Raw genomic sequence first — 17,612 nt, 5'->3', positions numbered from 1 at the left:
TGATGTATTTTTCCATGAGGAAGTACTCTAGGAACTGTGTCAGAATTTACAAAGTGAATGCGGGCAGACAATACAGCTAAATTTTGATGTCCCTGGCTTGATTAGCCCCTCATCCTCTCAGTGCAATTATATCCTTCCAGAGCCTGTAATTCAGTTTTCAAGATGCACAACTTTGTGGAGGTGCCAGGATGCAAAGTACAAGAAATATCCAACCCTTCTGGGGATACATGAGAAGGAATCTTCTTTCCTTTCTTTGTTTTATTTTGAGATACAGCATGGAATATGCCATTTCGGTCCTTCGAGTCATGCCACCCAGCATCCCCCCCGATTTAACCTTAGCCTAATCGTGGGACAATTTACAATGACCAATTAGCCTACCAACTGGTAGGTCTTTGGACTGTGGGAGGAAACCGGAGCACCCAGAGGAAACCCACGCGGCCATTGACGGAGGGTACAAGTTCCATACAGGCAGCAGTGGGAATTGAACATGGGACGCTGGTACTATGTTGTGCTAACCACTATGCTACTGTGCTGCCCAAAGTCTCAAATAAAGTCTCTGGAACAGAATCCTTCTGGATTGAGTGGAGTACAGATTTTACATGTCTTGTTTGGTTCCTTGACATTGGCAGAGAGTAACATTGGTTGGGGACTGGAAGCAAACGTTGCTTATCAAGAGTCAGGCTAAAATATAATATCTTTGTGCACATTATAGAGCTATGCAGGATATGGGAGAAGATACCTACTCTGAAATTGCAGCTGGAAGCTATTTGGCTCACTGTTAACACATTGACTCATTTAGAGACCTTTGCAATTTGCCTCTCTCACTTGGTCTTTCTCATGGACTGATAAATATTCACTAAAGTTCCCCTATGGAAGTTATCATCGTATCGACTTCCAGCACCTGCTTACATAGTGTATTCCAGATCACAGCAACTTGTTGTGCAAAATACTGTGATCTTTCATCATTTTTGGCTCTCTTTAAGTGGTCCTAAAACCTCCTTAATCTACTCTCCTTGGAGAACAACCACCACATGACCATGTAACTCAAGACATGTATCATTGTTATCAGCTGAGCAAATCTCCTCAATGTTGCCTTTGAGGCTGCAACATACCCCCAAAATGTGGTACTCATACATGAGATGTGCAGTGATTTATAAAGGTTTATTGGAACCTGGCTGAGAATGATGTTTGAGAAATAATATGATCTTGGGCTTTGATCATTTTCAGCTGACAGTCCACCAGTTATAATGTCCCTGATGAAAATAGAAGCCACAGGATGGACAACTGAAGTTCACAGCTGTTGGAGACACACAATTTCCTGTGGTGCAGTGAGCTTGCTGGTACTCAGACTTAAGAGACCAGCAGATCACAAGATATAGGAGCAGAATTAGGCCATTTGGTCCAGCAAGCTTGTTCTGCCATTTCATCATGGCTGATCCATTTCTCCCCTCTCAGCCTCAATCTCCTGCCTTCTCCCTGTATCCCTTCGTGCCCTGATTAATCAAGAATCTACACAAAATGCTGGAGGAACTCAGCAGGCCAGGCAGCATCTAGGTTTCCTAGATACTGCCTGGCCTGGTGAGCTCCTCCACCATTTTGTGTGTGCTGCTCCGATTTCCAGCATCTGCAGATTTTCTCGTTTGTAGTCAGAATCTATCAAACTGTGCCTTAAATATACCCAATGATTTGGCCTCTACAGCTGCCTGTAGCAACAAAATCCACAGATTCACCATTCTCTGGCTGAAGAAATTCCTCTTCACCTCTGTCCTAAAAGGATCCCCTCTATTATGAGGCTGTGTCCTCTGGTCTTAGACTCTCCCACCATAGGAGGTATCCTCTCCCCACCTACTCTATCGAGGCCTTTCAACATTCGATAAGTTTCAATGAGGTCACCCCTCATTCTTCCGAATTTCAGTGAGTAGAGGCCCAGAGCCAACAAACGCTCTTCCTATGACAAGCCTTTCGATCTTGGAATCATTTTCATGAACCCCTTTCCAACCCTTTCCAATGTCAGCACATGTCTTCTCCCTTTCAGTTTTCTACAGTCTGAGACACAATGACCAGAGAAGACTGAATATGTGCTTTGTCTTTTGTGGCACCTGTTCCATTTTCAGGGAGTGCTGTCCAAAAGAGGAACATGTACAAAGTGCCGGAGTAATTCCAGACATTCCAGATGATCCGAAGTTGGAAATGAAAATGCTACCAAAGCACAATTGGAAAGCTATCATGTGAAAAAAGGGATCAATGTTACCCTCTATGTCTAATTTGTACTTCACCTGTCCCAGGAGAGTGTGATGTGACAGCATAAAGGAACTTTACTCTGGGTCTACACTGGCTATACTTGGGCTGGAAGTTTTCGATAGTTCAGGGTTGAGGAAGCTTTATCTTCTCTCTAATTCATGGGGTATCTGCCTCTAGGCAATATCTAATGGAAGGTAGGAAGGTAGAATTATGCTGTATATGTGTAGTTATGTCTGATGGGCTGGTGTTACAGCAGCTTCACTTTCTATCTAACCTGTGCTACCCATGTCTAGCTCTTAATACAAAAATTAAAATGATGCAAAGCAACATTTATTTAAAATGTTTTAATTATATAAGGGACAGAAAAATGCCCGACTTCAACAAATGAGGTAACCTTCCTATTTTTGTTGAAATATTGGACCAACCTCATTACTAATGGTGATATCATCGACTACAGCAGTTCACTTGTTTGATAGGGAACACTAATTTCACTAAAGACTAATTTTGGATGTGTGGTTTGATCATGTTAACTCTATTCTTTCAAGTTGAAGCTCTAATTTCTGAACTATGAATTCAAACTGAAACCTTGTAGCCAGTGTCTGCTCCACTTGATACTTAGATTTTCAGAAACTTTGACAAGGTGCCACATATGAGGTTGCTTAACATGATAAAAGCCTATGGTATTACAGGAAAAATACAAACATGGATAGAACATTGGCTGATTGGCAGAAGGCAAAGAGTGGGAATAACGGGAGCTGGTTGGCTGTCAGTGACCAGTGGTGTTCTGCAGGGGTTGGTGTTAAGGCCGCTTCTTTTAACATTACATGTCAATAACTAGGATGATGGAATTGATTGCTCTGTAGCCAAGTTTGCGGACGATACAAAGATAGCTGGAGGGGCAGGTAGTTTTGAGGAAGTAGGGAGGCTACAGAGGTACTTAAACAGATTAGAAGAATGGGCAAAGTGGCAGATGGAACACAGTGTTGGGAACTGTATGGTCATGCACTTTGGTAGAAGAAATAAAAGGGTAGACTATTTTCTAAATGGAGAGAAAATTCAAAGATCTGAGGTGCAAGGTCTTTGTGCAGGATTCCCTAAAGTTTAATTTGCAGTTTGAGTCATTGGTGAGGAAGCCAAATGCGATGTAAGCATTCATTTCAAATGGACTCACAGAGTATTGTGAGCAGTTTCAGATCCCTTATCTAAGAAGGGATGTGCTGACATTGGAGAGGGTTCAAAGGAGGTTCATGAAAATGATTTCGGGATTGAAATGCTTGTTATATGAGAAGAGCTTGATGGCTCAGTGCCTCTACTCACTGGAATTCAGAAGAATAAATGAGTGAAATACTTCAAATATCTAAACATTGTTGCTGCTAAAATCAACCTGCTTGCAACTGAGTCCCTATCACAACTCTGCATTAAAATTTATGCACTCATGAGGTTAATCTAACATTGTTCTCCAAGAAAAGGAACTGCTCAGGGCAGTTTTAATTGAGATGTTCAAAATGATGATTGGGTTTTTGAAGTGGCAATAAGGGAAAAATTGTTTCTACTGGCAAGAGGTTCAATACCCAGAGATAAATGAAAAAGAAAACAAGATTTTCAAACAATGTGTTATTAGGTGGGATGCACTGCTTCTAAAGGAGGCACAAACAGACTGAATTAGAATTTTCTAAGGAAATGGGGTAGATATCCTGAAAAGGACCAATTTACAGAATTATGGGAATGGAATGAATGGGAGAGGCATGCTATGTGGAATCATCTCTTTCGGTGATGTTTCATTCTTAGTGGTTTTTAGTGATTTCCCATTGCCTACAAATGCAAAGGGCCATTGGGTTACACAGACACATTTAGCACAGAAGATAGTGAAATATTTATAGTCAGCAGTAACTGCGTTGAGTGAAATGTTAGATTGCACATAAGCAGCTCAAACCTGGGGCTTCTTGCCAATGCACTCTTTAAGGCTTTTTGAAAAAAAATAACTTTTCTTTCCAATTTACTTTTTCACCACAAACCAGTTCAACCTTCACAGAAGCACTTGAAGCATGAGGACAAGTTAACCCCAAATACACTTCCCTAAAAACCTCAATCACACACACAACCAGGGAGGCCCACAGCTGGGGTGATGGGGTTATCATGTAAAAAGGCAGCTTAGCAGTCAGGGCACTGGCTCAAAGGTAGAATGATTTCAAATTCTATAATTATTAATGAATAATTACTGAACAACCTTATATAGGATGTTAACACCTTTTTCTTGTATAAAGAAATCTACAACTTGCTATTTTAGAGTTCAAACTGTATGATGTTAAAATTCTGTATGATGTTAAAGCTGTATGAGGGACTTAGATAAGGCCCTTGTGGCTAAAGGGATCAGGGGGTATGGAGAGAAGGCAGGTACAGAGTTCTGAGTTGGATGATCAGCCATGATCGTACTGAATGGCGGTGCGGGCTTGAAGGGCCGAATGGCCTACTCCTGCACCTATTTTCTATGTTTCTATGTTTCATGACCGACTTGAAAATAGCTTACTGTAAATGCCCAACTTGTTCACTGGTGTCTTGGGGATTCTTCTTACTTCATCCACCCACTCCCATTTAGTGACTCCAGTGCATTATGTGGCTATGCCCTTGGAGATGTCCCTGTTTGTTGGAACAATTAAGGATGGGGGGGGGGTGGAATAAGTGTGACTTGGTCTTTCTGCTGCTTGCACTGTGTTCCTTGCTCACTCTATATCTCCAAGTTGCTCCCTTATGCCTCTGCTTTCCTCTCTGTGATTTGATCAAGTCCATTAAACTGTTACATTGTGGGATCTCGCCTTGCTTGTGTGTAATGACCTGTGTTTACACATCCCAACCGGCATGCACTCACACACCAGCTCTCACTCTCAAATCACCTTTAACATAGTCTCCCAGTGGCTGGAAACTACATTCACCATGATCTCAAAATGGCTGTTGTCAGAAGGGACAATACCAGCAATTGAATGACAATATGATACAGTTGGTCTGTTTTGTCTGCAGAGCCGAAGTCTGGGATGGGTAAGAAGAGGACAGGGATGAGACAGTCTGCTGGACGGTGATACAAATATTCTCTGGATCAAAAGCTAAATCACACTGCTCACCACCTGCCAGGTCCTGACACAGATAAGGCAGCAACCACTCTGGAAGGCTTACAACCAGCTCTGGGAAATGGGTGGCTCTTGAACAAGAGGACATTACTTCAAGATAAGAGCTGGTTCTTAAAATAATTTTTTTTTTGCCTCAAAGGATTGTGAATCTCTTTCCTGAAGATGGTGGTGGCAGTATCGTTAGATATATTTAAGGTGGAGATTATTTTAAAAGAATAAGAAATTGAGGGTTGTGGGGAACTGGCACAGAAGAGGAGCTGTTAGATCAGCCATGATCATATTGAACGGTAGGGCAGGCTTGAGGGGACGAGTGGTTCACCAAAGCTCCCAAACCCTTAATTAGTTACATACATGAGATCTCATCAAACTCTGGAAGTCCCTTGCTGGTGTGTGTCTGTGGGAGGATGTACCAGGGGTTGGATTGTTGGTATGTCTGTGGGAGGATGTGCCAGGGGTTGGATTGTTGGTATGTCTGTGGGAGGATGTGCCAGGGGTTGGATTGTTGGTATGTCAGTGGGAGGATGTGCCAGGGGTTGGATTGTTGGTATGTCAGTGGGAGGATGTGCCAGGGGTTGGATTGTTGGTATGTCAATGGGAGGATGTGCTAGAGGTTGGATTGTTGGTATGTCAGTGGGAGGATGTGCTAGAGGTTGGATTGATGGTAGGTCAATGGGAGGAAGCACCAGGAGTTGGATTGTTGGTATGTCAGTGGGAGGATGTGCCACGGGTTGGATTGTTGGTATGTCTGTGGGAGGATGTGCTAGAGGTTGGATTGTTGGTATGTCTGTGGGAGGATGTGCCAGGGGTTGGATTGTTGGTAGGTCAATGGGAGGATGTGCCAGGGGTTGGATTGATGGTAGGTCAATGGGAGGAAGCACCAGGGGTTGGATTGTTGGTATGTCAGTGGGAGGATGTGCCAGGGGTTGGATTGTTGGTATGTCTGTGGGAGGATGTGCCAGGGGTTGGATTGTTGGTATGTCAGTGGGAGGATGTGCCAGGCATTGGATTGTTGGTACCGTACACCCAATGAGTACAAACTGCCAGGCAGAAACAGGTTTGAAATAGGTAGAAAGCAGGGCTCAAGCATGCTTCAGTCTTGCCAAGGAGTACATCTACTCATCACATGACAAATTAGGATTTCACACAGCAACATGAGGGGCTCTTCAAATAACACTCTCCTTAGTGGCCTTTAGTTAGCAAGGGGCTCTCTCCCCAAGGATTGATTAAGGTGAAGAACACAGATGCCTTTCTGGGCGAGTCCAAGAGGAATAAAGGAAATGAGAGATAGGGGAAGGCTCATATGGAGTATAACAATACCATCAAGCAAATGGAACAAATTACTGATTTCTGTGGTGTGAAATTCTGTGTAATTCTTTCAATTTCATCAACTTCTCCGTTTAAAAAGCCTTAAGGAATCCAGATAGCCCCAGATACATAACAAGCTTTCAAAGCAAAAAAAGCAGCCAGCTTTGCAATGATATAACAAGCCTTGTAAGATTTTTGTGAAACACATCCATGAGATGTTACAGTTTAGGGCAAGCACCAAATGCTTCATGTTCCTGTAATGTCCTTCTGCTCCAGTGATCTTCCTATATGAGCACTTTGTGTCCTCTACCAATGTTCAAAGAAAATCTGCACTAAAAATATAGGTTAGGAAACTTGAGCGAGTTCTGATAGGCCGAACTGGCTCAAGAGGATGATGTTCCTGTAGGTCCGTCTTGGAAGTTGCTCTCACACTTGTACATATATAGTCCACTGTAGGGAGTTCTTGCCTGACTGACTAAAAGTAAGAGGTTGAGACATTGGTCTCATCTGGAGCTGGTGTTAGCTACAGGATTGTTACTATGTGACAGGTGACTCTACATTGTGACAATTGACCAGAGGTGGAGAGGACAAATAAACTTTGTGCTGGAGAAGATGAAATAAAGCCTAACCTAGATCAACCAGGATGAGAACGGGGACACAAGTCCTGATGCAGCGTTTTAACCCAAAATATCGACAATTCCTTTCCTCCAATTGATGTTGCTTGACTTGCAGAGTTCTTCCAGAAGATTGCTCTTTTTTGAGAATTGGAATAGTCAAGCCAGTGATCTAAAAGTGGTGATGGAATTGGTTGCAAAAGTTTGGAGTTGTGTTTTGGCAGATGGCAATGACTTTAGTTCACTGAAGATAAAGCTGTCCAGGAACCATCAGGGACGAGTCAAGAGTAGAAATTGGGAAGGGATGGGTTGGGGGGGGGGTGCAATAATGAAGGATAAATCTTTGAATACTTTCCTAGTAATGGGATAAGAGTGGGATAAACAGGATTTGTTGGAATTCACTGGGATAAAATGGTAGATAAAAAAGTTTAGTCCTAATCAACTGTTACAGTAGAGTAATATGGAAGCCAGCTGTGGAAATGTGGAACTTGATGTGATGAACATATTTTAATGCTGATCGAATATCTTTAGCTAGTTTTACTAAAGTTAATGCCCTTTCCCCCAGTAAACATGGCTTTATCTCTCACCCATTGATTTCCCTTGATACTACCCCATCCTTCCTTCCCTCAAATACAAACATGATGTTCTTTACTGATCTGGCTTGAGCAAGTCAAGCACTATCCCAATTTCCTGGATAATAAGGATGAATAACTTAACTCAGGACAATTCCCCAAGGCATGAGGGAAGTAGACAGCTTCAGTTTCTGTTCTCCCCATCCATAGCCCCTTGTGTTCCATGATATTTTTAACAATGAGGCGCTCTGGGAATTCAGTCACTGAGGTGGAGATTCCAGTTTATATTGTTCCTTACCCACCAACCTCTTTACAGTTCAGTTCACTTTCCTTGCATTCATCACCTGTGGTTTCTTCATACTTCCCTAACAAGTTTATTCATCCACGAAAGCCTCCCTCTTCTTCAAATCAATTCCCTACCATTTCTCATCCTCTTGCCTTACAGATGGTACTCAGGCACAGGTTCCATCTCACTGAAAGTCCTTACCGAACCTGCCCCTCTTTCTAACTTTGGTCTGAATGCTCTGTGTCCCAGCAGTCTCCCATTACAATGCAGAGATCAGTTTTAACACAACTCTCACACGTTTATCCTCTGGGATGACAAAATAAGTAGATTCTTGATGAAGCCTTGAGTTTGCTTCCCATTCCATAGGATTAGGATTATGGCTGATCTCCAATGCCAGTTCATCTTCCTGGTCTCTTCCGGCTCACTTATCCTTAATCATCTTTCATAGAGTCAATTAGTTCCACATACCATTTTCCACAACTGTGAGTTGTTATCTTCTATGGTCTGGATCACCTTCTCACAACCTCTGAAGTGGTTGCTATCCTTTCACAGTATTCCAACACAGTCTACCATGGAACCAGTCTCATTTCTTACTGGCCCAAAGGAGCAATCACTGCTCCCACTCCTGTGATCACCACCAGAATCTGATCCACCCCTAACCCACCCCACCCCCATGTGATCTGCGTGCCTTATCTGGTAAGTTACTCCTGCAGGCACCTGCATTACGATGAGTCTTTCTGCCAACACAAGAACTAACTCCATGTGACTCCCAACCTGACCAGGTAATGAAGACACACAGTGGTACTGACTCTGTGATTCCCTGCCCTCGATCCAGACCCCACAAAGCCTTCACACATTTGGTTTTGAATCTATGAGACTTCCCCCAGACTCTGCAATGAACCCCTGACTCAGCATTGACCCTAAGTGATCCCTCCAAGATTTAGTACTGATACCATGGACAATGCCCTCCTAGTTACACTCTGTACTGATCCTGTAAGTTTAACTTCCATTGTACTAAGTGACCTGCAGGTGAAGAGATCCTTTGTGTTGCAATGTATATCCAAGCCTGGAGTGCCAGAAGCAGTAGATGCTGACTGCCGTTTTGAACTTGTATCAGTGGCCTTAGAGTCCTGAAGCACACCACCTACTGTTTGTGTTCAATATGCAGAGACTTTCTAGGTCAGATGGTGGATGGGCTAAGGGGGAACAATAATGACATTATGTACAAAGGCCCATTGCCTATTGCTTGCCTATTAAGCAAGGATCATGAAGCATATGGTTAGTTAATGACCTGGTGACCAGTAAACATTAACTTTTCATCAGAAATGCCAACACTACTAATTCCTTGTGTAAGAAACTCTGAGAACACGTAAGCATCTGAATGCAACACATTACCAACAGGAGAATTTGTTTCATGGAACATTCCCCTAAAGGATGTGTTAGGAACAGATTTACACACAATTCTGGATCCAGACTATAAGTTGTTAAGCTCCTGATTTTTGATAAACTCAAGTATCATTGGATTATGTGTCCAGGCCCCACGAAATCACATACAAGGCATCCTAAAATGCTCCATTATTGACGTGTGAGGCTGTCATTATCAAAGTGCGTCAGGCAGAGGGCTGGAAAACTGGAGAACAAAGACTTATATTCAGGCCAGAGGTGATTACAAATGTGAACAGAATCAGGTTTTAACTGGCCTCTTCCATAGGAAACATTTTTGTTTAAAGATGGCCACCGACGTAGCATACAGCATTGAAATGAACTTTTCTACACACACACGTCATGGATCCAGCTCTGTGTGTTAACCAACATTCCAGCGGATGGATAATGAGGAAGACAAGCTCTGAACTCAAAGCACTGGTTTGTTTTCTTACCCAGGCAAATCCATACTATAGTAGCCATCACATATGGGATAACTAGCAAGCATGAAAATTAATAGGAAAGGGGAACGGGAGAGAGAAAGAAGAAGGGTGATAAAGTTAACTCACTCTGAACATGCAGCATGCAGCAGCTTGGATAGGAGTTCACTTATCCACAAACCCCCCCCGTGTTACTTTCACACTTTAAACCGATGATCTGGTTACCCCGTAGCTGGGCCAGTGGATAAGTCACAAAGCAAATGGTCATAAGGCCCACTGGGCCCACGGAGTGGGCAGGTCTATGGGAAAGCCCAAGTGTCAGATCCATCAACAGCAACAAGTACTTGGACAGTGAGGGTCCTATGGCAGGTTTACGAATCAGTGAACAGGCGCAGGGCTAATGGTAGGCCCAAGGCCAACAAAAATCAATGGGATCTGGGCCAGAGTCAAGGCCTGTCATATAATATAGATCTAGGCACAAGTGTGAACCAGATAATTAACACCGGCAGAAGAAGCTGCTTTTAATTGATCATATTAACCAAAAAAAAAAAAAATCACATGATCCTTTATTCCGAATAGTAGTTCAAAATACTTATGGAAGACGTACAATTCTGATCAGCGATGTTAAATGAGTCAATTAAAATAGAGATGTCAATCCAGAACTCCTTATTTTCAATCTTAGTTCTCATCTTGTCATTCCATATTAGCTTTCCAGAACCCGGGGGGGAATGGTTAACACGTATCATTCAGCCCGATAAAATGGGTAACCCAAGTACTATGCCCTGCCTTTCAAAGCATCCCCCAGCCCAGGCTCTCTGAATTCCTTAGCCTGGCTAATCACAGAACTCTACATCTGGGACAAGGCTGTCCACATAAATTTATGGCACAGAAGGAAATCATTCACATCCAGGAATCATATGGGGTAGTGGTCCCCAACCATCAGGCCACGGACCGGTACCGGGGCGCAAAGCATGTGCTACCAGGCCGCGAGGAAACGATATGATTTGGCGATATGAAAGGATATAAGTCAGCTGCACCTTTCCTCATTCCCTGTCACGTACTGTTGAACTTGAACACCGCCACCCCCCCCCCCCGTCGGCCGGTCCGCAAGAATATTGTCAATATTAAACTGGTCCTCTGTGCAAAAGAGGTTGGGGACCCCTGATATGGGGTAATTCCAGCTCACTTCTCACATTCACTAACCAGCTGCTTTTCAGAAAGTCATGCATTCCTGCTTCCAACATTCTTAGGTTCTCTATCTTGCTCTGGGTGAAGATTTCCTTTAAATCTCCTGTCAGTGATCTTCTATTCACTTCACTGAATAGAAATAGGTCTGTAAACATTCCAGCCATCATGGACTTTACAGGTCTCACCAAATCTTCAAAGAAATGACCTACGCCATGTTGACATGCAAACTCTTGGCCCTCGTTCCAACCCTGGCTGAATGGGTCATCCTACAGCATGAACTGGAGTTCCTGCCATACATACCCAAGTCCTGGGCTGTCTACTGTAAATGAGTTGCCACTTATGTGTATCCTTCTGGGATTCTGTCTCCAAATACATTAGAACAACTTTCCTCCCTTCAGCACTTCGTCTACTAGTAGGCTGACCCATCCCAGCCTCATAGTACTCACCTTACTTCAGGCAATTGCAAAAAGACCAGACATACAAGGTTGGACAATCTATAATAGTCATTTAGTTGTTCCTCAATTATTTTTTAGGATAATCATGTGAAACATATATGTACTGTGTTGTGCAAAAGTCTTAGGCACCCTATTTTATGGTTTCAGAGGGTATGGCCTCCACAGAGCCTTGATCTCAACATCATCGAAGCTGTCTGGGATTACCTGGAGAGACAGAAACAAGCGAGACATCCAAAGTCTGCAGAACTCTGGACAGTTCTCCAAAATGCTTGGAACAACCTACCAACTGATTTTGTTGTAAAACTGCACAACAGTGCACCGAGGAGAACTGATGCAGTTTTAAAAGCAAAAGGTGGTCACACCAAATATTGAGTTAATTTTCTTACCATTTACTGCTCTTTATAGCATCTTTTTGATATTTAAAAGTTTCTCATTTCATTATTTTTGAAAGTATCTTCACTTTATAAACTTTTTTTTTACGTGTCCAAAACTGTTGCACAATATTGTTTAAAAAAAACAGTTGTTTCATGCCTCTCCGATCTTTCTCCCAAAAGTGTCCTGGAGATAATTGTTAATTTCCTAGATGATGCAGATCCATCAGAGAGCTCAGCACCTGGCTCTCCACTGCTAATACCAGGCATTTCATGTAGAGGTTTTCAGCTTGATATTGTTCTTCATCTCTCAAGTTGTAGCTGCACTCCCTCGTCCTGAAGCCACGGTTTACTTTCAAACAGCATTTAATTAAATGGTCCTATTACTTGCTATCCTGAGTTTACATGCTTTCCAACTGTGTTCTCCAGGGACGTTATAATCCATCTCTCCGTGCTACCAGGAGCCATTCCCTGCACCATTACTATAGACATTTACCTTCTGTCCTTTAGATTAGAACTGAATAAAATGCTAAATGTGTGACTGTATTGAATCTATACAGAACAATCTCTACCTTCTAGTTTCATCACAGATCATATCACTGTTGCCTTGACAGCTCTTCCTCTAGAATGGCTGTACCCCGGCACCCTGTCATGACCTCTTCAGGCCTTCGTGGCTTGCTGTAGAGCTTTGGGCTTCTGGGTTTCTTGAGTACCTGTATTTATTAGTTGTTAGAGCCGTAAGCCCAGGTACTTCCTGTTTGGTCTTGTCAGGATGATTAACTTTCCCAAGTTCTATGATTATTTAAAGGGGACTCTCATTGTGCTCTGTAATTGGGTTTGTGGAGAATTATTTGACTTGTAGTGTCACTCAGATGTGCCTCTGATGACCTGCTGTTATTGCCATGCCCAGCCACTTGTTTCCATCTCTTTATGGAGTGGGGGACTGCTGTTCTTCCGCTCCTGGGTTGAGTCACTGCCAGAGCTCACCGTGACAGAGTCTGCTGTCCTCCGTGCCTGGATTGAGTCGGTGCCAACGACCACCATGACAAAAAGAGTCTGCCGTTCCCCTACACTTTATTTTTAGCTGCTGCTTTATTTTGCACTTAATCAGTTTGCAATGCTTTGCACTGATCCTTGTTATCCTCTTCGTCCATTGTCCAGATCTTTCATACATTTCCTCAGCTCTTTCAATTGTTGATGCCATTGTCATGTCAACAATGGCCGTCAGTAGTTTTTCATTTCTGTTATATCTTATAATAGCACTAAAAGCCAAGTGCCTAAATCACTTCTCAGAACAATTCTTCCATTCTCATTCCCTCACTAATTTCCCTGTAAACAATTTTATCCCACATACCCATTGCTCTGTTCTCCGGCCACCCAATTTACAGTGGACAATTAACCCAACAAGAACCTGCCTGTTCTTGGGATGTGGGAAGAAACACGAGATTCTGGGGAAATCAAGGAAAACTAGATGAGGCACAGACTACACAATGAGCACCCAAACTCAGGATGTAACCCTGGTCTCTACAGCTGCTTAAGCAGTAGTGGTGACCATTCTAACTGATCATCGTGTTTATATCACCCCCTCTATAAAAATCCGTCTCCTGTCAAACTCATGCTCTCAGTGAACAGACCAATTTGCTGCTTCCTTACTGGCTGTTGCTTTGAATTGTTTCTTTTCCTCAGACAGTGGCACTTCCCTTTCAAACCCCTCACTCAGTCCAAATGAGGTAACTCTGAAGGACAGCACCAAGGCCTTGGAGATACTTGCCCCTTCAAGGTGGCCTGTCACTGAAACTGATAGAGTAAAGCTAGGAGATCCATGGGTATATGAACACAGGCAGTGTTGCAGCAGGTAAACAGCCTGGCCTGACCTGGAGTAAAGGGTCCAATTCAGCCACTGTATCCTTAGGGAAGACATTAAGATGCCACCGTAGAGTAATGGTTAATGCGATGCTATTACAGCTCAGGGTGTTTCAGAGTTTGGAATTCAATGCCAGTACTGTCTGTAAGGGGTGTGTATGTCCTCCGCGTGGAGTGCATGGATTTTCTCTGGGTGCTCTGGTTTCCTCCCACAATCCAAAGACGTACCGGGTAGATTAATTGCTCACTGTAAATTGCCCAGTGACAAGGTTAGGGTTGATTGGGTTTGTTGGAGGTTGCTTGAAGGGCTGGAAAGGCCTACACTGCATTGTATTGCTAAATAGGTAAAGACTGGCTGTGTACAAACTTACTTACAACACCATGAATGTCAACATTCCAATGTCCCTGAAGCAACAGGAGGGGGAATAGTCATAAAGAGCCTCAACGTGGAATCAGGTTCTTTAGTTCACAGAGTCAACATAACGCTGACCCACAAGATTCAAGATTTACACTCATCCTACCTTAACTCGCTTCATTCTGCCCACTTTCCCATTGACTCCCACATTCTACACACCAGGGACAATTTACAGCGGACAATTGAGCTACCAACTGGATATCCTTGGTAAGCAGGAGGAAACCTGAGCATCCAGAATGTGCAGCCTCTTATATATTGTAGACAGCAGCGGAGGTCAGGATTGAAACTGGGCCCTCTGGAGCCGTGTGGCAGTCAATCTGTGAGCTATTTCATTATGACTGATCAGCATATCCTGAGAAGAAAGGCTATCAGTAGTTTCAAAATCTATTAGCAAAGGAAAAGAGAGTGGACAGACATTACATGTGTGTTATACCTTTGAACAGCTGGACAGATTGAAGCCAATACAGAAATGTGGAATGACACCATATACAGCACAGAATACACTGTGAACCTCTGCTACACTCTTCTCCCTGGGGGCCTTCCCTAACCCATTCTTCAGTTTGCTCTCTGACCTTTAATATTGTTTGTTTTACCCCGGACGACTATCTCTGATATTTATTTGGTGTTTAACTGGACTATTATCAATTCTGTGGCTACAAAAGTCAAAGGCTGGGTGATCTATGCTGTAATTCACCTCTTGATTCCCCACAGCTTTTCCACTACCGAGGCTACGTGAATCGGGAGTGTGATGGAATACCATCCACTAGGCCGGATGAGCAAAGTACCGATAATATTTGAGAAGGGAACATGGCTGCTCACTTGACTGGCACACATTCCACCAGCTCTTCATTACGACAGAATGTACGCAAGAAACGAGGAGCCCCTCAAGCCTAACCTGCTATTCAATATGTTCCTGGCTGTTCTGTTCCAGACCTCATCTCCTCTGTGCCTGTTCCCCATACACCCCAAATCTCTATACCTTCAAAAATAATGTATCCACCTCCACCTTAAATACTGAGCTCACCTCCTCAACTCCTTATTCCAGTGCCTCTCCAGCGTTATATACAATCATCTGTCCTCTGCTCTTGCCCTTCTTGCAACTCCAGGACGGAGAAGGGAGCAGAAAAACAGAAACACCATCATACTTGCAAGATCCATTCCAAGACAAACACCATCCTGACTTACTGCTCCTTCACCACCACCGGGTGCAAAGTGAAGGACTTTTCATAGCCATTGGCACAGATGTGTATCGTAAGGTCTGAAGTGGTTTGAGAAAGGCACTCACAACTACCTTCAACCTAAGTATGGTTAGGCAATAAATCCTGACACTTCTCAGTAATGGTTCACAGTAACATGTGAGAAAGGGAGAGGCCAGCAGATGTCTAGAAAGAGAGCGGGCCAGATATGTTATACTGCAAACTCCTCTCTATCTATATGGCCAAGATGAAGGGTCTTGATCCAAAATGTCAATTTCCCTTCGTAGATGCTGCCTAACCTGCTGAATTCGTCCAGTGCCTTTGTGTGTTAACATCTTAGTACTACCCAGCTCAAAAAAAGCAATTAAACACATTAAATCCAAGCAAAAAAAAATTTGGTATTTTGTGATTTTCTTAAATTTGCTGATACGAGTTGTGCAAAACTTTAAGTGAGATTGAAAATTATAAATTTTTAAATCTTTTTCCTTTCTTGGCCTGTTCTGAAGCTCCTCACTTTACATCAGCAACTTGCAGGGTGACTGTGCCCAGGGAATAAGAATCATGAGCTAACGTTAGGTCAGCTGCTAAAAGCTCAGGCAAAGAAAAGAGGGAGTAGTTAGTGAGAAAGTGGAGAGTACGGAGAATGCGAGACAGTAAGATCAGCAACGTAAGATATACAGGGTTGATGAATAGCAGGGATTCTATCAAGATCATTTGTTAAACATTTGAACTGATTACCTTCTCTCATTGCTGGGCCTTTCTCTACCCAATCAATTAAAATGTCTTTAGCGTTCACCTAATATCAGGCCAATAGTATTGTGACTAACAAAGGTGCAGTGGGGAAACCCTCGTTCTACAAGAAAATTAGCCATAGATAGATGTGAAATAAACAAGGTGTGATTGAGACTCTGTGCAGCTAAGGGGTTAGAAAGGCAAATGGCCTTTGACTTTTATTGTAAGAGAGGTAGGGGGTGGTGTTTAGAAATAAAGGATAATTATTACAACTGTAGTGTGTTGGTAAGGTCAAACCTGGACAGTGTTTTGGCATCATTCTTTAAAAGAGAATATAATGTCATCGGAAACAATCCCATAAAGATTCAGAAGGCTTCTTCCTGAGATAATAGGTTGTCCTATCACCAATAAATGAGATTCACAAAAGAAATGAGATGCTTAGAAGAATGAGAGACGATCTTATTGAAACGTACAAGATCCTAAGGGGATTTGGCAAGGTAGATATTGAGATCTTTGCACCAATGGGAGAGTCTCAAACATAGGGATGGAGTTACAAGATTGGGATTGGTCAGTTAAAACCGAGTTTTATAGTAACTTTGTGCAGAGGGTGGGCAAATCTCTGGAATTAGATGTAGATTACCTGAAATTGAAAAGTTTCCCCTTTGGACTCAAAGAGATCAGCTCTGGCATTTCTCTGACCAGTACCAGAAGTTAGTAATCAATTTTTTCCAGTCCTGGCCAAATTTCAAAATGGAGTGAATGGAGGCTGAATAGGTGATCATTATGAGGCAAAAAAAAGCCTTCCCTTGTAACTTATCGTGGATTTTCAGTAATGTCTCGTAGGTGGGCTTAGTTAATGACTTCTGTCTCTTCTGTGAAACTTACCGAGCATCATAAAGGCCACTTTAAAACTTGTGCCATTGGAAGGTGATGGAGGGCAGACAGGATAAGAGCAAGGCTGTGAGAGGAGGTGGTGCAAAATTGGGAGGGTTAGGAGGAGGACAGAGGGAGAGGTGAGGGTAAAAAGAAGTCGAGGATGACGAGAACAAGGGATGGGAAGGAGAGTGGAGTGAGGGGAGAATGATGCTAAGGGTAGAAGTGTGGTGATGACTGTGCGAATAGATGGTGGGTTGAGGGTGATGGGGAGAGCAGGAGAGAGGAGAGGGAACACTGTAAGGGAGGGTTATAGGTGGGGAAAGCCAAGCTAATTCTACACTATGCTACACTTCATCGTAGTCATCTGGCTGAGCCTGTCCTATTTCAAGTCTACTCCTGGTTGTCTGCTGCAGAAGAGACTGAGAAAGGTGAAGATCTCCACAGTTTATATCTTCAGAAGTTAAGGTTGGTGAGCATGCAGGGAGAAGTTAATGAGGAACTATTTTCAGATGTA

At 43.1% G+C, this 17,612-nt stretch overlaps 1 protein-coding gene across 11 annotated transcripts in view; it reads right to left on the bottom strand.

Annotated features, from left to right (window-relative positions):
- The window catches only part of LOC134339494 (adhesion G protein-coupled receptor L1-like), a 666,897-nt gene that overhangs the window by 38,423 nt on the left and 610,862 nt on the right, over window positions 1–17,612 (bottom strand). The window contains exon 20 of one of the 11 annotated variants that reach the window (XM_063036065.1): window positions 10,018–10,059. The exons of the other annotated variants lie outside the window; for them this stretch is intronic. Within the exon in view, the coding sequence (XP_062892135.1) occupies window positions 10,018–10,059 (42 nt within the window). The remainder of the gene's footprint in view (window positions 1–10,017; window positions 10,060–17,612) is intronic. 11 annotated transcript variants of the gene reach the window in all.

This window comes from Mobula hypostoma, chromosome 29 (assembly GCF_963921235.1).
Source record: "Mobula hypostoma chromosome 29, sMobHyp1.1, whole genome shotgun sequence".
NCBI classification, from domain to species: domain Eukaryota; kingdom Metazoa; phylum Chordata; class Chondrichthyes; order Myliobatiformes; family Myliobatidae; genus Mobula; species Mobula hypostoma.
Note: the sequence above shows the minus strand (reverse complement) of the source record. Positions and strands in the feature narration are given on the sequence as shown.